The sequence below is a fragment of the Anguilla anguilla genome, chromosome 1, assembly GCF_013347855.1.
Source record: "Anguilla anguilla isolate fAngAng1 chromosome 1, fAngAng1.pri, whole genome shotgun sequence".
Taxonomy (NCBI): domain Eukaryota; kingdom Metazoa; phylum Chordata; class Actinopteri; order Anguilliformes; family Anguillidae; genus Anguilla; species Anguilla anguilla.
Window position 1 is genome coordinate 71919632 of NC_049201.1, and position 25047 is coordinate 71944678.

The window sequence follows — 25047 nt, forward strand, 5'->3', positions numbered from 1 at the left end:
ACAATGTCCTTGTAATGTGTCCATTAATAAAGCCTTTTTTTTTTTTTACTGTGAAGCACAATAAAGGCCCCCTTGTTTGTAATCAAGTAGTCACGCCTGCTTCCACCCGAAATGCCCCGCGAAGCTAACGTTGCGGCAGCTTCCGCGTCTGGGCGACGGCGCGGGATGGTGAAAGAGTGGGGTGGGAAAGCGCGTGGCGGGCGGAGGGCGAGAGAGAGGGGGAGAGAAGCGAGTGATGAGGGGAGATAGGGGACGGAGGTGACAGCTGACAGAGGGAGAGATAGAGGGAGAGGGCCTATTAGTGACAGAGGGAGGAATGAGGTAACCAAAACAGATACGAACGGAGCAAAACACAGAGACGGACCAAAAGGCACACAGAGAAAGAAGAGAATGATTGACAACCAACCACCGTCTCAGGTAGGCTCGCTGTTTGTCACATTCTTATAACAGAGTTGGTCTAGTACTGAGGTTACATTCATAGCACAGCTATTATTAAGAGGAATAAAGATCATAAATCCATTACTGGCACTTGATGCTCATTTACTTTAACGCTTAATAGAAAACTGATGGTGTAGGAGGTGGCAGTAATGGCATTTGGGACTGTTTTCATGACTGAGCGGATTAGCATCAGGGTGCTACTAACTGATTGCTTTCTTTATATCCTTAGATAGTACCTTTCTTGAGAGAATGTTCTTTTTTGGCAATAAGAATTAAATACACAACAATAATATAAATATTTTGACATTTTACTTAAAATAGTAAATTCCAAGAGAAAAAAATTAATTTCCTTTCATGGGCATTGATCTGTGTGTTATACAGTTGCAAGAAAACTTTTTTGAACCCTTTGGAATTTCTGCATTAATTACTCATTAAATATGGTCTGACCTTAATTTAAGTCACAATAACAGACAAACACATTCTGTTTAAACTAATAACACAACCACATGCACTTTTCATGTCTGTATTGAACACATTGTCAGAACATTTACAATTCAGGTTGGAAAAAGTATGTGAACCCTTGAATCTAGTATCTGGTATAACCTGCTTAGCAGCAATAACCTCCACCATATATTTCTTGTAGCTGGTGATCAGACTTGCACAATGCAGGAGTCGTTTTTGACCATTCCACCTTACAAACCTACTTCAGGTCATTGAAGATTTCTTGCTTGCACAGCCCTCTTCAGGTCATGTTACAACATCTCAATTGGGTTAGGTCTGAACTCCGACTTGTCCATTCCAAAACATGAATTTTTTTCTGTATAAACCATTTTGTTGTTGAGTTATTCATGTGTTTTGTGTCATTGTCTCGTGGTGTCACCCAATTTCTATTAAGCTTCAGGTGACGAACCGCTACCCAGGCATTCCTGTAAAATTTGATACAATTTTACATTCTTTGTTCTCTCAATGACTGCAAACTGTTCAGGTCCTGAGGTAGCAGAGCAGCCCCAAGCCATGATGCTCCCTCCACCATGCTTCACAGTTGAGATGAGGTTATGGTGCTGGTGAGCTGAGCTTTTTCTCCATCCGTGTTGTTGTGCATTTTCACAAAGAAGTTCAACTTGACTCATCCATCCATAGAACATTGTCCCTCAAGCGTTGTAGAACATCCAGGTGGCCTTTTGCAAACTTGAGACATTGGGCAATGTTTTTTTGGAGAGCAGTGGTTTCCTCCCATGAATACCATTCTTATTTGGTGTTTATCTCATTGTGGACTCATGAACAGAGACTTTAGCAAGTTCAAGAGATTTCTGCAGGTCCTTTGCTGTTACGCTAGGGTTCTTTTTGACCCGCTTCAGCATTGCACTTTGCGCTCTTGCCATGATTTTTGCAGAATGCCGACTCCTAGGGAAAGTAGAAACAGTACAGAATTTCCTCCATTTGTAGACAACTTGTCTTATTGTGAATTGATGAACACTCAGGCCTTTAGAAATACTTTTGTAGCCTTTTCTTCAGCTTTATGCATCCCTACAGTTCTTCTTCTAAGGTCCTCTGAAAATTGTTTTTATCAGAACATGCTTCACATGAATAGGTGTTTTTTAAGAATAGCAGATTCTGTCAGTAACCAAACTTTGTGTGCCTTTTTTATAGGGCAGGGCACCTACAGGCCACACCTCCAATCTCATCTCATTGATTGGAACACCTGACTCAATTAGCTTTTGGAAAAGTCATTAGCCTAGAGGTTCACATACTTTTTCCAACCCACACTGTGATTGTTGAAATGACACACTCAGTATTGACAAAAAGAAATGCAATTATTTGTTTGCTATTAGTTTAAGCAGATTGTGTTTGTCTATTATTGTGACTTAGATGAAGATCAGACCAAATTTAATGAGCAATATGATTATATGTATTTGAGAAACTGGGAAAGCAGTCCCAGTAATGAACCTCTTTTGCAAGATGTAACAATCCGTGTCTGCCCTCCCGCAGCCAGAGTCTGCCCAGCTGAAGCCCTGTCGCTGGTGGCGATCTCGCCGAATCCTGCTGGCGCTCGTCTGCTCCTCCCTCGTTTACGTACTGCTGGGCCTCGGGCTCTTTTATTACGCCCGTTCGAAGACAGGCGGCCCACCGGGAAAGCCACGGCGAGGTGTGTCTTCAGGGGGCCCTGAGGGGTCGCATTGTGCGAAGAGTGGGCCTCTTGCCGTCACTTCTAAGTAACCGCGGCGCTTGCAGCACGGGCTTCACACGCCGTCTCTCTTCTCTGTCCTCAGCCCCGCCCCCCTGTCTCTCCCCCGACTGCCTGAAGGCCGCGGCGCGACTGTCGGCCGCGGCGGATCCCTTCGCCCAGCCCTGTGACTACTTCCTGGCCAGCTGCAGGGCGGAGGGCCCCGCGGCGGCCACCAGAGGGAGACAGAGAGGAGAGGAGCTCGCCCAGGGGAAGGCGGGTCTGGACGAGCGGGCACCTGGGAATGAAAGGCGAGGGGGAGTAGTAAATTTGGACAAAGTGACAGATGGACAACCAAATGCGGAGACTCTTCCAGACAGGTTAGCAGACAAACAGACAGCTCTGCTACAAGTACTAAGAGACATTTTGGGTAAGTTTTTGTTCTTTTGTCTTGCTTGACTTCTGTTGCTCTGACAGTACCTCACCGTAGGACTTTATTCTGTGTTGTATCCAGCTTTTTTTAAATGTTAATATCAGCATTAACTTAAAACAAACTTCCCACTTCCCAGAATCCCCAGACAGGCCAAGCTCGGCGAACTCAGCGGAGCAGAAAGTGCGCAGGTTTTACCGCAGCTGTATGGACACGGGAACCATAGAGAAAGCTGGGCCACAACCGGCTCTGAAGCTCATAGAGAAGGTGACTCTTGGCATCACAATAAATAAAAATTTCTCTGCTTCTTTGTTTCGTATTTATTTTGAGAAGGATTTTCATGCGTTCACTTGACATGTCTGTGCTGTTTCTTTGTAGGCTGATGAAAGAATATGGAGATAAAGTTCACTCTTTAAACTGAATAAAGTCTTCCTTTAATCACCACCTCTGTTCAACTCTAGTGCTTGTATCTTTTGATAGTTACATTAATATTGAGACTTTGGCATATGTTCTTGTGACATTCACTATATAATGGTGCTTCACATTTCATGGTTGCAATGATGAATACTGTGAGTATAAATAACATTTAAATGTATCTTAGCATCCGCATAGGACTGCTTGGTACTGAAAAGCCAGATTAATGTAGCAACAATATTTGAGATTGGAATGAACTGAATTAACAGTAAACTGAATGTATCTCTCTCTCTCTCTCTCTCTGTAGCTTGGGGGCTGGGCTGTGTCTGGAAAGTGGAATCGCACCGACTTCAACGTCATACTCTCTCTCCTGATGAAAGAATACGCCACTTTTCCATTCTTCAGTGTTTATGTTGGCAAGAATCCCAATGACAGTGACTCTAGTGGCCACAGGAAGTACATACAGGTCAGTGAGGCTCCTGGCCAATTTAGTTGACAATTCTGATTAGGTTCTACAAGTAGGTTGGCAAACAATGATGTCCATTGTAGCTTATATTGGTCTGTTTAGATTGGGCTAAAAATCAGTCTATGTTGTTCTCTTGATATTGGTTTACTGGTTGGCATAACAGGAGACCAACTTAACATGAAACACCAGTACTTATAGTATGCACTACAGCAGGTATCTGCAAAAGGGATGTTATATGAAAGCCTTCCCATTTCCCACAGATAGATCAACCAGAGTTTCACATTCCTGTGGAATGGGACAGCAAGAAACAGAAATCTACAGTGAATGTCCCGGTATGATTGTGCTTTTGATTGAGGTTGTTGTGGTTGAAATGTGTATTGGTTGTCAGTGCAGCGCTGTTTTAGTGATAGTGACTTCTCAAGCTGTAAACCAGGGCTTAGGAATGATTTGCAGTGAAACTGAAAGTGTATAAACTTCTCTTATAAGTGTTTTTAATATTGCCTTTGTAGTTCTGTCCCTCCATTAATTAGCGTGTGCTAAGTATTCCTATATTTATTAATACAAAATAAAGATTAATATCGATATTACCAGTATTTATGTGGTTATGCTTACACCCCAAGTCATACCAACTCTTTCTCTCCCCTCCCTCCCTCCCTCCCTCCCTCACTCTCTCCGTCCTTCAGACTGTGCTCCAGCTCCTCTCTTTCCATCTCCAGTTGCTGGTTCTTTTGGGCGTGCCGTCCAGCAGCACTAATCTGCACACGGGCATGTTCCTACAGCTGATGTCTGAGCTGACCCTGGCCGCCTCCCCCCTGACGCACCGCCTGCAGCAGCAGCTGCTGTACCAGCGCATGACCTTGAAGGAGCTGCAGGTTCCAGCGCCCTTTCCCTGCCCCCGTCCCACCACCTCTCCCTGTATTCGTCTGTCTGCTCGACACTGCCTTTGACATAGCACCTTTTCCATTGCTTTCCCGCCTGTGTGGAATGGGTGTGTCTATTGTGTCGGTGTCATATTCCTTTGTGTGCTTCAGTGCTTCTGGTTTGACCATTTTAACCCCGTAACTGGCCCGTTTTCACAGGCTGCTGCCCCTGACATTGATTGGCTAGGCTGTCTGCGGGCGACCTTTCACCCCATCCCTGTCAACCAGTCTGATGTTGTCCTCCTCCACAACCTGCCGTACATCATACACATGTCCAAGACCATCAGCAAATGGCAACGCAATCCAGAAATGACTGGCAGGTACGATGACGAAAGGTCCAATTCAAGCCCAATCATATCGGTTTGCGCATAAAACAAAAGCTAAAAGAGTTAAAAACAACTTGGCCTCGACCCTCTACCCTGTATCAATGTACCATGTGCTTAAGTAAGTCTGTTCTCACAGCGTCTCTTTGTTGCTATGACCTGACTTTAAATTAAATGAATCATGTACCCAGTTGTAGCAGCCTACTGAGGCCAGTCCTGGGCACTACACTGCTGAATATAATTAAATTGCATTGCTTTTTGAAAGCATAGTTCAATTAGCAGAGATCACATTATGGCCCAGTGTTGAGCTCATTAGAGCTGAATTAATCTTGCTGCCTGATATGATAAAAAGAAAAAAGCTGGTGGTTTAACTTGTACTCAAAATGTCTGATTAATTATGTATTATAGTTGTCAGCTGTAGGCATGAGTTGATACATTGTACTACGCCAGGGGAATTCAGAAGATAAACAAGCACTGTGTGCAAAGACAGAGAATTGATAAAGGGATCCATTTTAAAATGAGGAATCACATCACTGGGTGATACCCTTAAATTGAGGAACTGCCCCAAAGAATTTGTCCTGAAATTGTCACACTCTGTATGTATTAAGGTGTACCGTGACCTTTTAAAATACATGTCTTGCCCCCCAATCCCCATCGCTCTCTCTCTCTCTCTTTCCTCTGTTCTAGTGGCCCACTCCACACCTTTATGATCCTCAGCCTCTTACACAAGGTCATACCAGCTTTAAACTCTGAGTTTGCTGAAATACAAAGAAATCTGTCTGTCGGGCTTGGAGACAGATTGGATGTGAGTACCAAGAACTACATTGCCTGTGACACTTGTGGTCAGAACAAAATGGTGTGTGTCAAAAGAAAGTTAATTGGAATTGTGGTCTTTTGTATTAGAAATGCCTGTTCCATAAACAGTTCAACAGTTCTTTGAAGTCTAACAGTCACTAATATTCTCAAGGTCATCCCCCACTGGAAGAAGTGCATTTTGGAGACAGAGAAAGGGTTTGACACTGTGCTCACCGCCTTGCTGAAAGAAAGAGTGGGAGAAAAAGAGGTGAGCAGGAGGTTGGGGTGGGCATGCCATGGGTATCAGAACATTTTCTCAGAGAAAAATGGAGACAATGAATTTGGAGCAAGAAAATTCAATTCCGCACATGTCTTTGTGTCTTTGCTTTCTGCTTCACTAGGCAGAGGAGTTTATAGAAAACATATATTCCTCCCTGAAGTCCAGGTTATCCATGCTTAAATGGAGAGATGAGGAGCTGCACTCTTCTATTCTGAACAGGGTAAAAGTGACGGCCATCACAGAACAAAACCTGTTATCATTATCGTAAAAAATGATGTATGTTGGAATGATATAATGTTAATCACTCTTATTGAAAATAAGGCTGCTTACAATGCTAATACTAATTACCCCCATGTTCCCATTGTTCATAGGTTGGATCTCTTACTCCAAGACTTTCAATTAACAAAGAAATTCTAAGTCAAGAAAAAATAGACCAGCAGTATTCAGAGGTAAATATGCGTAGACTATTACTAGTAACCAGAGTAATATGATTTCTAGGTAGTTCTAAATGTTGCTGTTATAGTCGCTGAAAATGGTGGTCTCTCTGTGTCTCTCAGGTGGCAGTCAGTGAAGATGATTACTTCTCCAACTATCTACAGACTCTCTCTCTTCAGCAGAAGAGAAGGACCAAACTTTTCTCTCAGACGACAGCACTTGATATGTGTGTAGGCAGTGTGTGTGTGTGTGTGTGTGTGTGTGTGTACGTGTGTGAGGGTAGGATGATATTCATATCAATATGGGTTCAAAAATTGCACAGATTCAGAACGGTTCTGTATTAATGTGTTCTTATTCTCAATAATGCATGCAATGTATTTAGGTTATCTGGGGTTTTAATTCACTGCTAGATTAACTTGAGGGACAAGTAGAAAATATTAGGTGTACCGACATTACAAAGAAGAACAGGGTGTGTGCCATTCACTCTGCTTCAATTTGATATATAATCTAATTCATTCTTTCGCAATGTAATGAGTCCTCTGTTTTATTTATCCCTTCTTTTGTTTCCTTAAGCTTGTCACTCACGCCATCGTTTTCCAGTGAGGAGATAAATGTTCCTTTGGGAATGTTTGTTCCTCCTGCCTTCCATCCCTCCTACCCCAGGTATCAGTATTTTGGTGACTGATGCTTACACGCTTGTCATTGTCAGCGCTTCTATAGTGACAGGAACTACCTGTAATGTTGACTGCGTCCATGAAATTCTGAATACTCCCTGAATGCATTGCAATGATGCTTTTATTGATGTTGCCTTGTAAGACTGCTTAGCATTCAGTCTAATTTAATCTTTTGAGAAATACGTTATCTTGAATCGGCCATATTAACTGTTTTTCAGGGCTGTCAATTATGGAATATTGGGGACCTTGATGGCCAAAGAAATTCTGTACCTCCTCCTGCCCGACAGTAATGCAATACTTCTCTCCGTTCTCTGTCTGTGTTTCGATAATGACTGTTGTACTCTCTCTATACTCTCCATCCGATCTTACTCCCTCTTTGTGATGTTTTGAACCCGCTTTTCCCTCCCGTTTTTTTCTATTAATTGCCCTCTGTGGCTGTCTTTCTGTTTCCTATCTCACGCCAACCCTCTATGTTGGCAGCAGAGTGTTACAAACCATATTTATGACAAAGGCCTGGATTCAATCAACATTTCTCCTTTACTTAAACTGTCAAATAACTGCAAGTGCTAGTTTTATTTTTCAAAAGCACAGTTTGGCTAATTAATTTAGATGATTGCAGTTTCTGCCTGTTTATGAGGGGAAAATTGACTTGCCTTTTATCCTGATACAAAGGTAAGGGCCCTGATTTTCTAAGACATTTAGAATGTGTAAAAACCTTTTAGCACATGCAAAACTAATAACACAACCAAGGATTGGTGCAAAACAAATACCGTGACCAATAATTGGCCATGTCATTGGTTTTGCATGTGCTAAAAGGCTTCTTAATAGATCAGGCCCAATATGTATAAGTTTGAACTGCAGTTCTAGTACCTGTAGTATGATTGTAGTGTGAATGCATGCTGTGCTGATGCTCTCTCTATCTGCAGTTCAGTCCCTGAGTGAGGCCCCGAAAAAAGTCAGCGACTGCGTGTGGGCACACTATCTCCATCTGACCAAGAGCGCGCGCAGGACAGACCCTCCCCCACTCACTCCCGCACAGCAGCAAGCCATATGGGTTCAGCACACTGCACTCCATGTTGCGCTGCAGGTGAGCATCTACTGCATGGGCATCGTTCACAGCTGACTGGGCCACAATCCAAAACCGCCTGGCATGATCTTTCTTCTGTTTGTTTCCCTCTGACTCCCAGGCATATGAACAGAGTTTGCTCAAGTACCATGGTGACACCTCTCTTTCTAGCCTGTCTTACACCCATCTGTTCCTCGCCTCCTTCGCACAGGTATGGAGAAAAGGAATGAAGGTAGACGAATGTTCTTTTGCAAAATTCTTTGGTGGAGAGAAAATCCATAAGTGACCGGATTTCAACGTTATTTGGTGTGGTGTATTTTAAGTACGGTTATAGGGTGCATTTTGGACACTTACACTGTAAACCCAAACTCTTTCACTCTAAAATCTTTCTAAAGAAGGAATTGCAAATTTGCTCTCAGATGTCATAAAATACAACCTAGTTCTCAAAAGTTCAAATGTATGCTCTTAATGCCGATATTAATTATTGTTTTTATAATCTTATTCCAGAATAATTGCAACTCTGATCCAGTCAAAGAACGCTTGCCCTTTGAGCCTTTCTTCCTGGTAACTGTCATCTGCATGAACTCTGACCTTTGCCCACAGCCAATGACTTGCTCCCACAATTCCCACAAAGGTTTCTTACAAAAGTGCTGATGTTCAGCCGATAAAATAATGTCTTCTGTAAATATATACTGGGATGCCACTAATGTGGTTAAAAATGGTAATGGCTGGATGCCTGGATTGACAGGGCAGAATAATAGCGATGTCATCACTATATTTTTTAGGGGCCAAGTGCCATATCTTTTCATGGCGCTCAGATGTCCTGATGGCATCCCTGCATATATCATGACTGGGATAGGTTTCCCTTGAGTGCTTGCCTACAACTGTGGTATGAGTGTGGTTATGATGTGCCAGGCAGTGTGTGAGTGTGAGTTTTATGAGTCTTTTAGTGTCTGAGTGCGGTTATAAGTCTGTTAACATCTACATTCTACCAATGATCTGAGTGCAGTATTATGAGGCTTATTTAAACTGTATGGCAGTTAGATGTCTTTAGAGAAAGTGTGTGCCTATGTAAACAGAAAGCAAGAGAAGAAAAAATGACTATATTTGTCTATGCCATAGACGCCTTAGAATTGTGATAGATATATTATAATACATTTGTGCAGGTATGTATATTAACATCAATATGTTTATGGTCTCTCCAGGTTAGTTTTGTTTTGCTTAAAAGTGAGACTAGCTATCTATGGGCTTGTATAGAAACTTCTGGACTGTGGCTCATTAAAATGTTAAAATTATATTATATGCATTTCAAAAATATGTTTTATCGTACAGAAATAAAGCAAATACTTGTGTACAACTGTCTTGTTGTGAAACCAAAACTAAGCACATAACCTCACATGAAATTACCCACAACACCTCAGAATATCACAGTCAAAGATGTAAAAGAAGATACTTTTTATTCTCGGGTGAAAGTCTTGAGATAGATTTTTTCATAAGTTTAAATTGCATAACAACAGCATGATTTGAGCAGTTCTGCAATTTCCCATTTATCATCGATGCGTTAGGTGTCAGTAATGGGTTCTGTTGGAGTTAAATGCCCTTCAAGTTTTTGGCTGGCTGGACTTCACTTCCCACCACCACTTTTGGTGATGACGCACAATTTCTCAGACGTCAAGTTCTTACTTCAAACAAGATGGCAGCGCGCTCCGGTGATAAACGTGGCTTGGAACATTTAGACGAATATGAGCCTAAACCTGCCAAACAACAGCGAAGCCTTCATGAACGGATGTCAGATAGACGTCTTGTCGTTGTTCTCGAGGGAGCGACGCTGGAAACTGTAAAGGTTGTTTTTTATCGTCCCTTTTGCACCCGCATTTGCTGACTAGCATGCTTGTCTTCGTCGGTGCTGCCGCTAACTTAAAGTGTTTACGTCTCTCCCCGTTTTTAACCATGTATCTTTTCCTGTGTTGAAAATATAATTTTCTGCTCATTAATCATAGCCAGCTAGCTTACTTGGTTGGTTGGTGGCTAGTTTAACTTAACAACTGCTTGCATATTCAGTCTGACGAATATACAAGTTACGTCAAATGTTTTGTTGTCTTACTGTCCTTAGGTCGGAAAGACGTTTGAGCTGCTTAACTGCGACCAACACAAAAGCATGATCATAAAGAATGGAAGGGATCCAGGTAGCATTCGACCTGATATCACACATCAGGTAATGTCAATGGCATCGTTTTGAACCAACTAAATTTAGTTAGTCTTAATATTTCCTACCTATTTTCCATAATATTAATTTGTTGTAACGTCTCGTCATGCTTTGTGGTCTCTCGCTATCAGTGCCTATTGATGTTGCTGGACAGTCCATTGAACCGCGCTGGATTGCTGCAAGTGTATGTTCACACAGAGAAGAATGCACTGATCGAGATAAACCCACAGACCCGAATCCCACGCACATTTGCTCGCTTCTGTGGCCTTATGGGTAAGGAACTTCTCTTCAGTGGGCAGTCATCTCTGGTGCCATGGTAACCACGTATTATTTTAGTTGGAATACCTGACATGTAAAGTAGTGGGATGTGTGGCGATGACGCGGACTGTCAGCCCACACCCCCTTTTCATAGCTCATTCTGACATGTTTCTGTCCTCATCCTCTCCCCTTTCAGCTGCTCGTTTTAACTCTCTCTCTCTCCCCCAGTCCAGCTTCTTCACAAGCTGAGCGTGAGGGCTGCCGACGGGCCCCAGCGGCTGCTGAGGCTCATTAAAAACCCTGTGTCAGATCACCTGCCCCCCGGCTGCCCCCGCATCGCCACCTCCTTCTCTGCAGGAGAGGCGGTCTGTCCTCGGACTGTTGTTCCAGAGGAGGGGCCTGCCACCATTGTGATTGGAGCATTTGCACATGGAGCAGTGAGTTCTCTTGAGTTTTTGGGGCGGGGGGTGTTTTTGTGTTATACTTTCTGAACGGGGAAGGGCTATTTGTATTAAGTCATCGGGGATTCACTGCACTGATGAGCCCTGTGGAGGTCTATACTGCATCTTGGACAGCCTTCGGGTGAAGCAGACCATGAGTGGGTTTCTGTTCATATGTTCAAGAGGATTTTCTTTTAAATTACAAATAAGGAGGCAATACGAATGTAAAGTCCTAATCAGTCTAGCTTGCAATCTCAGTAGAGGAATTCCTTATTACTAATAACAATGACTGTATTGCATCGATACTCTCCTGGCTTAAGGTTTTCTTTCTAAATGATGGTAATTGCCTTTCATTTTTTCCCTCAGGTAAATGTGGATTACACAGAGAAGACAGTATCAATCAGTAACTACCCTCTGTCTGCAGCCTTGACCTGTGCTAAAATGTGTTCGGCCTTCGAGGAGGTCTGGGGTGTGTTGTGATCTGAGGGGGCCTGCAGTGAATGAGGAGTGTCGTCTGAGTGCGCACGAAAGGACACTCATGATGTTTGACCGCGAGCCTTGGCTAGCAGCGTTGGATATGTGCCCGGAGCTTTACAGAATACAAAATGATGTATTCTCAGTGGTGAAGAGTTTAATTTACTCAGTTACATGAATGCTGAATGGACCTGTTGGTTGGTCACTCCTGGCTCTGTCAAAGGCATACATAAAATATGTAGATAAATGAGTGTTTTTTTGTGTGGGTTTTTGTTCACAGGGGAAGCATTCCAGTGTATATGATTTTCTTTTTATGACTGCATTATTCTTCTGTACAGTTTTGTGTAGAACATAAATAAACTGTCATTTTGATAGCTAACTGTCTCTTTTTTTGTTTTTGTTTTAATAGGCAAGAGATTGAGAGGTAGTACCCACTATGTACAGTGTAAAATCATGGATGATTCAATGCAGATTTAGAGGTGTCCTGTCCACAAATATCTAAACATGCTCATGTTTCAAACATCAAGGGTATCCAGTGCAAATGCTAACAATCAAAACTTACATATATTAGATACTTTTTGCAGTTGTTGCCACAATTACTTAATCATAATACAGTGATATTGGGGCAGGGGTGCTATTTTTTCACATTGATTTATTTGGAATCTCGAAGTATGCCTTGAGAAACTACCGTGTCAGCTGCAGCTGCACAACATGTTAATTCTTAGGGACGTGTGTATCTCACTGATTGGAAACTGGAGGCCAAATGTGTTGTTGGGAGAATCCAATGTAGATTTGAATGCACCCTGCGCCCTTGTTGAGGGTCTACCAACTGAGCAGTGCCAGATACTGGTTTCAGTTAGAAGTTAAATGAAGACATGAGTCCTTCAGGGGCACACTCAACCTAGCTGATGTATATGATATGGAAATGAGCAACATCTCCGAGTTTCAGGATATTACTTCACACAAAAAGTTCAATGTTACATTACATTACATTACATTATAGGTTCTTAGCAGACGCTCTTATCCAGAGCGACTTACAACAAGTGCATTACAAAACTCAGAGACAAGCGCTTTACAACATTCCTGCAAGAGAGCTACAATAGGTATAACTTTGCTTAGGTATAAGTGTGAATTGTACACCCTATTTTTTTTTTTTTTTTTTTTTTTTTAGAAAAAAAATGTTAGAGGGTAGTGGGGGGTGATGAGGTGAGATGTAGCTTGAAGAGGTGAGTCTTCAGTCTACGTTTGAAGACGGCCAGGGTCTCTGCTGTTCTGACTTGAATCAATGTTGAATGAAAATGACTGTGTTCGCATCATATGGGACTGTCGTGAGATTTCTTGAGGAAGTGCGAGAGCGTGCGATTAAGACTCCCAAGCGTGAGTCTCATGGTCGATGCGTGAGAGATGTCAACTCTGTTCTGAATCATCTCTCTGCTGCCTGAAACCCCTCTTGCACTGGAACTGGTTATCCCACTCAGGTAAGGAACCCAATAAACAGGTTAATTAATAACCAAAATGCAGTAAGCTACAGGTCTAAAGGCTTTGCTTCACAGTAGAGCGATTTCCATTAATCAAAATGATAAAACCAAAGACAGACTGACAAAGACAATAATTAATGGTCAGATATTTAAATTTTAATGCTAACATCTGGATGAATGATCCAAACACTGTGGGTCAATTGCAGTAAGCTTCACAGGAGTTTATACCTTAAAGTTGAATCTCTAGACCACAGAACTGTGTACAAACTAGAACAACTAATCCTCATTTAACTTATTTGGGTAGTTGTTCCAGTTGTACTGTAGTTCTGTGGTGTAGGGTTCTAAATCTGAATTTTAAACTCCAGCTAAGCACACTGCAATTTCCACGTTGCGTTTGGATTATTCAACCTTGATCAGCTTTTTATCCTCCAGCTTTCAAACGATACGAACAAAATCAAACATGAATCCTGAATTGAAATTGACAAGCCGTATCGTTTTAAATTCTCCCATTTCAGAACTTGTGTACTGTGTACCACAATATCGTGCATACTGTTTGGAAAAAGTATTATGATACTAAAAAAAAAGACTATTTACTGTCGCCAGATAACATTGACTGGGAAGTTTTTGTTTGTAGAGCGTTGTATATGAATGTCTATTCGAACCATCGGCTTCAAACAAGTGATTTTTATGGTACTCAAGAACGCACAACGTCATAACGAGGCGACACAATCAACTTTCCCTATGGACAGGAAACACGTGAGTTTTCTTGTTCCGGGAACAAACGTGTGCGTAGAGTTGCATGTGCGTGTTTTTCATATGGTGCCGTAAGACTGCTAATCAGACATTGAAAATAAACCGTGGACCACCAACGAATATATTTTTTGAGAGAGAGTGGAGAAAGACGCAGTCAGAAGATTGCATAAATTACGGGATCGCCCGTATCTATAATAAGTAAGTTTTGTGTGGATCAGGATAACTTGGCTAAATTAGCAATCTCGCTGCGTTGAAGGTAGCCAGCGACATTTAAACGTTTTTTATTCGCTTATATCTTAGGCGTACATAAACGGCTGCTTGCTACTTTTATATCTTGTTAGATTTGTAAAACAAATAATGTACACCACTACATCATTAATAAGCCTCCTAACTACTGAATATAGGCTACTTAGCACCGTTCTGGCACCAGTACATTCTGTCGCTACACTTGACAAGACACGTATAAAAAGTAAAACAAATTTAAACTAGCTAATGTGATTTTCTGAGCAGTGGCAGTAAAGTATACATCAATTATTCGGGAAAGTCTGGACAATGTACCCACAATTATTAAAATTATAAATACGTGGACCCACGTGTGATGTGTAAGAAAGATCCGAGCCTAGGAACTTGAATACTGCTAAGAGATTGTTGAAGTTTGTTCAGATCGTTAAATCCCTGTCAAAACCTTTTATGTGCTGGATGCATGGATGTAATATATGCAACTTTAAGTTGTATGTTTTATGTTTTGCTCTTAGCTAGATAAACTCTTAGCTTGATCACATATTGTAACAAGTGAGGCAACACATTGATTTTTACACTCCCTCCTCAAGCAGTGACCAGCAATTCCAGCTAAGAGCAGCTGGGATTCTAAGGTTGTTTAAGACTGTTTGAACTGTTTTTGACACTTGTAGCTAGTCATAGCTGCTCTGTAGCTGGACAAAGCTGTTCTCTAGCTGGACTGAGCTGGTTAAGCTGGTGGTGAACTGGTGCACTAGCTGACTATGTAGGCTGGTCAGCTGGTGAACAGCTAGTTGACCAGCTACAAGACAGTGTCGAGAACAGTTGGAATTTTCAACAGGGGTGGCTGATACTTTTGAAATGTTCTTGTGTTTTGAACTTATTCCCCAACCATTTATTCATTCATTTTAAAGTTTGTTTTATCTTGTATATAACAGGCTGTCTTATTATGTTTCCACAGAAAGCCAGCACACAGTAGCTGTGAACCATGGGAAGGAAGTTGGATCCTACCAATAAGGTTAAGCGAGGACCAGGAAGAAAGGCGAGGAAACAGAAAGGAGCGGAGACTGAGCTTGCCAAATTCTTAGTGGAAGGTAGGATGTTCAGTTATACTTGTGCAAGTTTAAACACAAAAATGATAAGAAATTAGAGATCTCTGTGTCTGTAAACTGCTTTGTAGTTATTCTGTTCATGCACATATGTGATGTTGTCAGTAGTAATGCGTTTTGAATTTTTTTTTTTTCAGAGGACACAGAGCCAAAAAGACTGTCAAGCAGAGCAAGGAAACGGTAAGAATTAATTTGGCAGACCTTTTGGAAACTGAATGCAAGTTTTCTGTGAGGCCAGGAGTCTGACCTTAAGTCCTGCTGTTCACATAGGCATGTTAATGTGTTGCGATGTTATACAGTGTAGGACAGGGCTCTACACTAACATATCTTTTTTCCAAGGAGCACGTATGCTCCTAAGTTGAGCAAACTAGTTTAGGAGCACACTATGGCATCCCAATTAGTAGATGTGCTCCTAAATTATTTTTCCAGTTAGCACAGATGAATTCTCAGGAGCAAATTCTCATAAAATGGGAGCACTGTAGAGCCCTGTGTGGTTTTTTCTTATCTTCATTTTCTGATGATGATGATGGTTTTTATGCAGAGCTGCAAAGAGAACACAACCTTCCGTCCAGGCTACAGAAGAAACTGTAAAGAAGCAGCCACAGAAAGGTATCTGAATTTCATCATGTCTTCACTCGCTGTCTGCACTCATTCATTCTTTGTGTGTCAAGATTTATTGTGATTTAATATCTGCTTTGGCGGTACTAAAATAAGGACTCATCTGAATGATGTCTGAGGTATATGCTGTTTGCTTTCCCCATCTTTCTCAGAAATAGGGCACAATCATGTCTCTCTGCATCAGTCATTCTTCGACAGTATCAGACAGGCTTTCATTTTGTCTTTCTAATTCTTAGGATTCACTGATGAGAACAGTGAGTGGTTGAAACCTGCCAAGCGGAAGCGGCCTGTTGACGAGTCAGACGGTGAGGAGGACAGTGACAGCCAATGGGAGCAGGAAGAAGACGAGGAAGAGGAGAATACGGGAGCAGGACTTAAAGCAAAGGAAGCTAATGAAGATGAGGAGGAGAAGGAGGAGGATGGTGGGGATGATGACAGTGACGATGATGAAGCAATGGTAGATGACTACGGTGCAATGGAGGATAGCAGTGAAGGAGAGGCGGATGATGCTGATGGAGAAGAGGTATGTACACTTCTGAAAATGAAGAGCACATTTGATTCTGCGCTTGTTCTGTTACTCACCTCCTACATGCTCCGATCAGCTGCTCCCCATTGAGAGAGCTGCCAGGAAACAGAAGAAGCTGGAGGCGACCATGGAGCAGGACAGCGATGAGGATGAAGAGGACGAGGAGGAGGAGGAGGAGGAGGAGAGTGGGAGTGAGCATGTGGATGAGGAGGACACCGTACAGGCCAATATTGATGAGCTGGACAGATTCAAGCTACCTGATTCTGAGGATAGAGAGAAAGAGGGTGAGAGTTATCTTTTGGGCTAATATAGTTTTCATTGGTTAATTCTTTATAGAACATTGACAGTTATGTTTGCCCTATGACTTCCTTTTTTAAATATTGCTTTTACAGTAGTTAGGCCTAGGTTTTTTTTCTTGCTTTATGACTTAAAGTTCTCAGGTCAGTATCTTGCTGAACTTACCCTCCAACACTTCTTTTTTGTTTCTCAGGACTGTTGCCTATAGATCTGCAGTCGATCTATCAGCGAATTAAGGATAATGTGGATGTCCTCTCTAACTTTGCCAGCAAGAGAGAGGAGGGGAAAGAGAGGGCGGAATATCTCTCCCTCCTGAAGAAGGATCTGTCGACTTACTACAGCTATAATACCTTCCTCATTGAGAAACTGCTGGACATCTTCCCAGTGTCAGAAGTAAATGCAGTGACCATGGCACCTCATACAGTGTTGTGCTGAATTTATTATTTTTAAAATTTTGTTTTACGAAAATGGATCAATTTTTTGTTCTGTTGATACACATCGGGGCACTGTCAATGTTGGCAGTTTTAATAAAATGGAATAAATTATGTTTTTACTTACCAAGATTCCGTTTGCCACAATTGTATGGTCGAGTCATTTGCATTAAGTGAGTGTTGTCTGATATTTATCAATCTGCACTTTTTTATTCCTTTTTTGTAGTTGATTGATTTCCTGGAGGCTAATGAAATTCATCGACCGGTCACCATTCGAACGAATACTCTGAAGACAAGGAGGCGGGACTTGGCTCAGGTAATCAGTCAGACTTCAGAAAAATAACTCTGACAAAGGGAATATGTTATACTAAAGTCATATTCTGTTTTATCACAAAGATGGCAGCGGTGGAATGTTTCCGTTACATTCTCCATTGCCTCCTTTCTTTCAGGCCCTGATCAACAGAGGGGTGAACCTTGACCCCTTAGGAAAGTGGTCTAAAGTGGGCCTGGTCATATTTGACTCCTCTGTACCTATAGGTGAATCTCATTTTTTCTTCTTTTCTTTTTTTCTGTAGCATTCAGGCCTGTCTTTACCTAAGTTAACTATTTCAGTAAGACCTAATGTTGACTGGATAAAATTGATCAGTCCTGCTTTCTGTACTAACGTCTCCAATCTGTCTTGGTCCTAGGTGCAACACCGGAGTACTTAGCTGGTCAGTACATGCTTCAGGGTGCCTCTAGTCTGTTACCGGTCATGGCGCTTTCTCCCCAGGAGGGGGAGTCAGTACTTGACATGAGTTGTGCTCCAGCAGGGAAGACCACGTATATGGGTATGTGTCTGCTTTTAAATTGGTGTATTTACAAAACAAAATGAACCAAGCCTTATTGGTTTGATTTTCAGTGGTATGGTACCCTTCAGATGTTGGATAGGATTTAGCAAATTCTTTATGTTGTTTTCTACTGAAACACTTTCAGTAACTCCACCCAAGCTCACACTCATTATTGCTTTGCCTCTAGCTCAATTGATGAGGAATACCGGTGTGATCGTGGCCAACGATGCGAGTGCAGAGAGATTAAAGAGTGTGGTGGGCAACATCCATCGTCTGGGTGTCACCAACACGGTCATTTGCAACTATGACGGCAGACAGTTTCCTAAGGTACATTCCCTGTCCCTCTTTTTTGGTTGTTTCTGTGAGGTTACTGTGTAGTTGTTTTGGTCTGCATGTGATGTTCAATGGGCATAATCACTGTGTGAGGTAATGTTTTGGTCAAGTGTACTCTTGAAGTTTTATGACGCTATGAAGACCATTGGCACTTGCAGCATGCTCTGTGATTTGATTTTCATGGATGACAGTTATTTGTGTCGTGCATCCTGATTACATTTGTTGTGTATTTCATTGACAGGTGATGGGTGGGTTTGATCGGGTATTGCTGGATGCCCCTTGCTCTGGTACTGGAGTTATTTCCAAAGATCCAGCTGTGAAAACCAGTAAGGTAATGTATCCCCAGAATTTTTTGTTTTTGAATCTCTTGGTGAGATTCGTATGGCCCATTTTGTTGGGTATTTGGAGCTAATTTAGGGTCTTTCTCTCTCTTTTCCTTTTCAGGACGAGGCTGATATACAGCGCAGTGCCCACTTGCAAAAAGAGCTCATTCTGTCAGCCATCGATTCCCTCAATGCAGAGTCTAAAACCGGTGGTTACCTGGTCTACTGCACCTGTTCCATCATGGTGAGTATTTCGTGACTACAGCTCCCAGAGCTCTTTACTTACACTGTGTAAATCATATCACATCTGGGACCAGCTCATCGTAGTTCATGCCACGAGTGTGCGCTATTAATACAAAATTGTACTTTTCGGTGCATTGAAAACTTGATGATTACTGAACACTAGACTTAAGGGAATGATTGTGCTAATCGCTTCAGGTAGAAGAGAATGAATGGGTTGTGGACTATGCTCTGAAGAAAAGGAATGTCAAACTGGTACCCACTGGCCTGGACTTCGGCAAGGAGGGGTTTACAAGGTAAAGAAAGGATTTGGGTCAGAGTGACCGTGAGTGGACTCTGAAGGGGGGGGGGGGGGGGGAGAGAAACAGGATTTCAAGTGGAATCCAGATTAGAAATGTTTCATGACTTGGTGAATTGATGTTCACTTGAAGTTCACTTGTCCAGAATAGCTTTGAATAGAAAAAAACTGGTAGTTAACAGGGCTTTGAAACATATTGTCAGAGCTTGTATAAGTGATCAGAGAGCTGAGATGCACAGCCAAAGTCAGTAGAAAATAACCTGATCGTTTGGGAGTTTCAGTTACAGGGCCATGTTTGTATTCATCGCCTTGTGCCTTTGATCTTTCTTCACTGTTTCTTTTCTCTGCTCAGGTTCAAAGAACGCCGGTTCCACCCCTCCCTTCATCTCTCAAGGCGATTCTACCCTCACTCGCACAACATGGATGGATTCTTTGTGGCGAAACTGAAGAAATTCTCAAACACTGTTCCAGCCATGCCTGCTGGTGAACCTGCAGGTAAGGCTATCTCTATGTGGCCCACAATGAACCTGAATTATTTTGTTTATATGTAGTGTCCTGTTCAGTTAGTGAATGGGTGCTGTGTTAACATTGACTTCTCTTTGGACTTTGCAGAGGAGGAGAATGTACCTGCTGAGACGGAGACTCCTGCACCATCAAAGGAAAGCCCTAAAAACCCAGGGTCAAAGGTCAAGGGCAAGAAACCACTCAAAGTCAAAGCAGGAATTGCAAAGGGAAAAGTTGCAACAAATGGAACTGTTGCAAAGAACCTCACCAAGAAGCCAACTGATGTGCTAAAAAAGAAAGGCATGAAAGATAGAAAGATGAAACCCAAGGTAGCCAAGGATGGGACAGAGACTGCAAAAGAACCAAAAGTAGAGGAGAAAAATGAGGGCAGCAGGTTTGAGAAAAAAAGTGATAAAAAGAGAAGTAAAAATCCCATGAAGGAAAGTAACAGAATGGGCAAGAACAAGTTTAAGAAGTTTAAGAAGATGCTGAAAAAAGAAGAAGTGGCGTGAGCAGCGCACAACTGTGATGGTAATCATGTGACATACAGGCTAACATGTGAAGTGGGGAATTGTATTTGTAGACTGGATGGAGAACGGAAGGTGGACCCAATCACTGATCTCTATGCAGGGTTCAGATGGAGAGAGGTGTTGGAAAAACCTTGGGACTACCAGACTGCATCGTTCATTGCAACAATACTTCTGGGGGCATATTTTTATGTCCTGAGTTCAATATTTCACAATTCAACAGATGACTTGCATCTTTCCTGGAAAGATTTATATTTGTATGTATTTGTCCTAAAGATTGTCATAAGATGTTGCCCTTAAGATTTTTTTTAAAAGAATGCATTTGATTAATATTGCTCTGTAAAAAGAATGAATAAATGTCATCTCTGTTTTCTTCAGTATCTGTGTACTTTTTGAGGTAGATTTCTTCATTAAAAAGTAAGAGGTTTGGGTTAATACATCATTCCTTTTTTATTCCCAATTGTTTTACTAAAATTTTACAACGAGAGGATGTGAGTATAAAATGACTTGACAATATTATAGTGCAGCAATGGATGTCATATTTGAACATTTGTGGCATACATTATCTTTTGTGCATCCTTTGAACATCTACATCTGTTTTTGTGGCTTTATCATCCAGCTATTAAAGACTGCATTAGAGTTACAATGAGGTCAGACTATTATCTTTGCAACTTTCTGACGGGACCAACTGAAGTGATCAAGGGTGTAATATTGTTATTCTAGGTAACACTGCTGTAGTTCTCCACAGAGTACTTAATCTCATCTGAAACCCACAAATGAAGATTAGCTGTACTTTGTATACATTTAAGGTGATGGTAAAATGTGCTTGATAAGGGATTTAATTTTCAACTTTGTATCAATATATATTTCTTAATCACGTCCCTTGATGTGAGACATTTAGAGGCACTGTAGAAATTAGTGATAAATGGCTTTATAGACAAAGATGGCGATGACCATCAATCAACTTTTTTTGGCCGTCAATCAACGGTTGCTGTCTCCCTTACTTCCTTTCTAACCGGAAGAGCTGTTGTTTTTGTTGTCTAAAATGGCGGCGGGGATGTATTTAGAACACTACCTGGATAGTGAGTACATTTGTACTGTATATTTGCAATCAATTGTTAGACCGAGTGTACTACGATGTAAACGACAGTCTGGTTATTGTTACAAGCCAGTTACGTGGACTATACGCTTCGTTCAAATAAAACGGCTAGTTTCGTTTGACATTGTTGCATTAGCAAGCTAAGTTAACGCTAACATTACTGCACGCGTTACTGGCTTTATACTATTCACAGCGTTTGCCACGCTGTTCGTTTCGAGTAACTAGTTTGTATTTGAATTATCAATTCGATGTACGCCTGTGCTTGTATTTGCATGTTAAAGTCACGTTTGTTTATTTGCGAAGTGGGACATTTCCGTGTCCATTCGCCAACAATGTGGCTTATAAGCAAACTAGCCTACTCGATGTACAGAAATATTATGATGCGCGACACTGGATTGATAAGCAGCATTTGATTTTAACGGTTTTATGAAATGAGCTACATGGATAATTTTGTTTTTCTGGATAATAAGTCGATTACCTTTTTACAGGCATAGAGAATCTGCCGTTTGAGCTACAGAGGAATTTCCAACTGATGAGAGATTTGGACCAACGGACCGAGGGTGAGTGAGAATGAGACCAGTAGCAATATCTTTCTGTTGGAGGGCTTCTGAGCATGCTTTTGTATGTATATGTTGGTATCTGGCCCGCCCTCTCAAAAAGTATTCTCTTTGTCTGTGTCATGTCCATATTCAGGCTTTGTGATGTTTGGAATGTTGACATCTTGTGCACTCAGTGCTACACCTACCTCTCCTTCCATTACAGACCTGAAGGGACAGATTGATTCGCTGGCACGAGAGTACACATCCAATGCACGGACGCTGTCTTCAGAACAGAAGCTATCCCTTCTGCGCCAAATCCAGCAATCCTATAGCAAGTGCAAAGAGTTTGGGGATGACAAAGTGCAGCTGGCTATGCAGACATATGAAATGGTCAGCAACCGGCACAAGCTGGAGCGCTGTGCTTCTTACAGTTTGATGAACCAATTGGTGTATTTCTTATATTTGTCTGGTTGGAGGTAGTGGTTTCCTTTGGGCCCTGTGGTCTGCAGTTTGCAACCATTAACACTTACCATGCAGCCTGTATGTGCACAGCTTTTAAGCACCATGAATGCATTTTCCTGTCTGCTTTCACTATGTAATATTTTGTATGAATTACTCCTTATTAAACGTTGAGTTATCTGTGAACTGTGAAGTGTTTGATTATTGAGCTTGGTGCTATGAGTTATCCAGTTTAGACGTTATTGGTTTAGTGCTTGCAATCATGACAAAATAGGACATGCCCTGTGCTGTTATTAAGCTCAGTTTTGCTTAATCCAGGTGGACAAACATATCCGGCGGCTAGACACAGACTTGGCCCGCTTTGAAGCAGACCTAAAGGAGAAGCAGATTGAGAGCACCGACTATGACTCCACCTCCAGCAAGGGAAAAAAGAGTGAGTGCCACAATTACATGTATTTGTTTTTGAGTGCATGCGGTATATTGTTTTGGTATAACTTTACTACATTATATGTCAGAAGGTTCAAAGTGAGGAAAGAGTGAGGTGTGTTTAGGTTTCTGTGAATTCTGTGATGACACGCCCAATATGAAGGATGTCATATCGGGCCTGTCATCCATATTGTACATTATTTTGTATTTTAATCTGAACATTTGTTTGTACACTTATATTTTATCGACACGTTTATTGCAATTTGACTGTAAATGTAGTTGTTTCGAATTTTCTAAAAATTATTTATATTTTGTTTTTATTTCTGCCTGCAGTGCAATCTATAATAGGCTTTTAAAATTCTATATCTTTTGGTTTCCCCCAGGTGAGTCACGAGGGCCCAAAGAGAAGAAAGTGGCTCGAACTCGGTCAAAGGTGAAGAACTCAGATGATGATGGCAGCCCCAAAAACGGACAGAAGAAAGTAAAGCTTATCCATACGTATGTATTTTTTAAAGTAATATTTCAGATGCTTCCTTAATATTTGAATGTACAATTTCCGCCTTGTTTTTACACATAGATCCATGTCGCCACTCTCAGTTTCAGTGTTCTCTACAAGCCTCCTTAGCTCTGTGATATTTCTAGTGTGTTTACTGATTAGATATAGCAATGCCCAAATACAGAAGCTATGTCTAGTCTGTCAGTACCTGTTTGCTGTTGTGTGCAGTAATCCCTTTTCCATTGTCAGGGGGGAATTCAATGCTCCTGCAGTGAATTTCGGGAACGTCCACCCTTCCGATGTGCTGGACATGCCAGTGGATCCCAACGAGCCCACGTACTGCCTCTGTCACCAGGTGTCGTACGGAGAAATGATTGGCTGTGACAACACGGATGTGAGTGCAGGGAGATATTCAGTGCCGTCGCACCATTTAATAAAGCTTCTGTTGTATTAAGTGGCAGTTTGAGTTTAAACCCCGGCTTCGTTTTGCAGTGTTCCATTGAGTGGTTCCACTTTGCCTGCGTGGGACTGACAACCAAGCCCAGAGGAAAATGGTGAGAAGGGGCTTACAGGGATGGATGAGCCAAACTGCTGTACAAATTAAATAATGTGGTGATTGACTAAGCAAGTCTTTTAGATTAAAAAAGAGAACTAAAAACTAAGTCTAAGCAATGACATGACATACTATGTTGCAGAACAGCTGTTGTTGCTCACTGGTATATTCAACACCTGTTTTGCCAGTCCCTCAGTCTGCTCTGTTTTTCCCCCCAGGTACTGTCCACGCTGCTCTCAGGAAAGGAAAAAGAAGTAAATGGAGAAACATATTAAGGGACGTAAAGTTAGAGAAGATGGGAAGAGAGGAGAGGGGATAAAGATGTTTTCCCCTCTCGCTGGGTAGTAGTAATGTATGGTTGGTCTTCCCACCTCTCAGCAGTTTTTGGTGCTCGTTTTCCCGTATATTTACTTTCCCGTCTATCGGACACAGGGAAAGAACGTGATGGAGGAGTAGTTACAGCTGTAGTTTAATTTTTGGAATAATGGTTTTCAATGACTGCAAGGATGATAATCAAGGTTGTTATTGTGAGTGTGGATTTTCTCCTTTTTTTTAACCAAGTTATTAGAAAACTGACAGTGGATCACAAGCAGCATTAATTTCCAGTGATCCCAACACTGATCTGGGCGTGACTGCCTTGTATGGTACTTAACAATATACTGTATTCTTTTGGTCAAGATTGTCCAAATGTAGTATGCAGAACTGGAATACTCTTTGAGGGATAGTACTGTGTGGTAGTATGCAACTACTCTTTACAGTACTGAACAATAGTCTGGTATGTCAATGGGTGCTGAATTATATTCATTTAAACAGTATTATGTTTGGAATGAAGTTATAAGGCCTTCGTTATACGACTGGACCACACTAATCTTACTGTACTTGATTGAACAAGGTTTGAATTGATTTGTGTAAGAAAAACGGCCAATGTAAATAATTGATATACCATTGAGAAAAAGTGTACATTTGTTTTGAACTGTTAAATACAACTACTAATGTGAATCATTTTGTGGCTGATTTATTCTGACAAGCACACAACCAAACATCAATTACTGTTTTTCAATCCATTAGCCTATGTAAATAAATGGACTACAGTGCACTGTGGGAGCAAGTATTAAGTATTTAGTTGATGTACTTGATTATCTAATGTATGTGAGATTGCTAGTAAATGTAGATATTTTCTGTAACGAT

The 25047-nt window shown here is 41.6% G+C and overlaps 4 protein-coding genes across 4 annotated transcripts; all 4 read left to right on the forward strand.

The window, feature by feature from the left end:
• Window positions 1-238: 238 nt before the first annotated feature.
• Window positions 239-9730, forward strand: kel (Kell metallo-endopeptidase (Kell blood group)). The gene is made up of 18 exons (XM_035415950.1): window positions 239-417; window positions 2428-2584; window positions 2709-3032; window positions 3172-3299; window positions 3754-3912; window positions 4173-4244; window positions 4596-4784; window positions 4992-5152; window positions 5843-5960; window positions 6123-6218; window positions 6352-6450; window positions 6602-6679; window positions 6788-6891; window positions 7239-7328; window positions 7558-7625; window positions 8266-8426; window positions 8527-8616; window positions 8913-9730. The coding sequence occupies exons 1-18, from the start codon at window positions 391-393 to the stop codon at window positions 9057-9059; spliced, it is 2268 nt and encodes a 755-aa protein (XP_035271841.1). The 5' UTR covers window positions 239-390; the 3' UTR covers window positions 9060-9730.
• A 155-nt stretch (window positions 9731-9885) lies between these two features.
• emg1 (EMG1 N1-specific pseudouridine methyltransferase) lies at window positions 9886-12162 on the forward strand. The gene is made up of 5 exons (XM_035416012.1): window positions 9886-10248; window positions 10519-10620; window positions 10743-10884; window positions 11098-11306; window positions 11676-12162. Exons 1-5 carry the CDS (start codon window positions 10000-10002, stop codon window positions 11787-11789), a joined length of 816 nt encoding a protein of 271 aa, XP_035271903.1. The 5' UTR covers window positions 9886-9999; the 3' UTR covers window positions 11790-12162.
• Window positions 12163-14021: 1859 nt separating this feature from the next.
• On the forward strand, window positions 14022-20665 carry nop2 (NOP2 nucleolar protein homolog (yeast)). Its single transcript, XM_035394291.1, has 16 exons — window positions 14022-14212; window positions 15213-15345; window positions 15498-15540; window positions 15902-15969; window positions 16215-16501; window positions 16581-16788; window positions 16995-17194; window positions 17459-17548; window positions 17682-17769; window positions 17922-18062; window positions 18250-18389; window positions 18637-18726; window positions 18840-18962; window positions 19157-19254; window positions 19609-19751; window positions 19869-20665. The coding sequence occupies exons 2-16, from the start codon at window positions 15240-15242 to the stop codon at window positions 20270-20272; spliced, it is 2229 nt and encodes a 742-aa protein (XP_035250182.1). The 5' UTR covers window positions 14022-14212; window positions 15213-15239; the 3' UTR covers window positions 20273-20665.
• Window positions 20666-21305: 640 nt separating this feature from the next.
• LOC118206505 (inhibitor of growth protein 4-like) lies at window positions 21306-24861 on the forward strand. The gene is made up of 8 exons (XM_035379293.1): window positions 21306-21369; window positions 21875-21946; window positions 22149-22315; window positions 22703-22817; window positions 23194-23308; window positions 23556-23700; window positions 23799-23860; window positions 24078-24861. Exons 1-8 carry the CDS (start codon window positions 21333-21335, stop codon window positions 24115-24117), a joined length of 753 nt encoding a protein of 250 aa, XP_035235184.1. The 5' UTR covers window positions 21306-21332; the 3' UTR covers window positions 24118-24861.
• The last annotated feature ends 186 nt before the right edge of the window (window positions 24862-25047 follow it).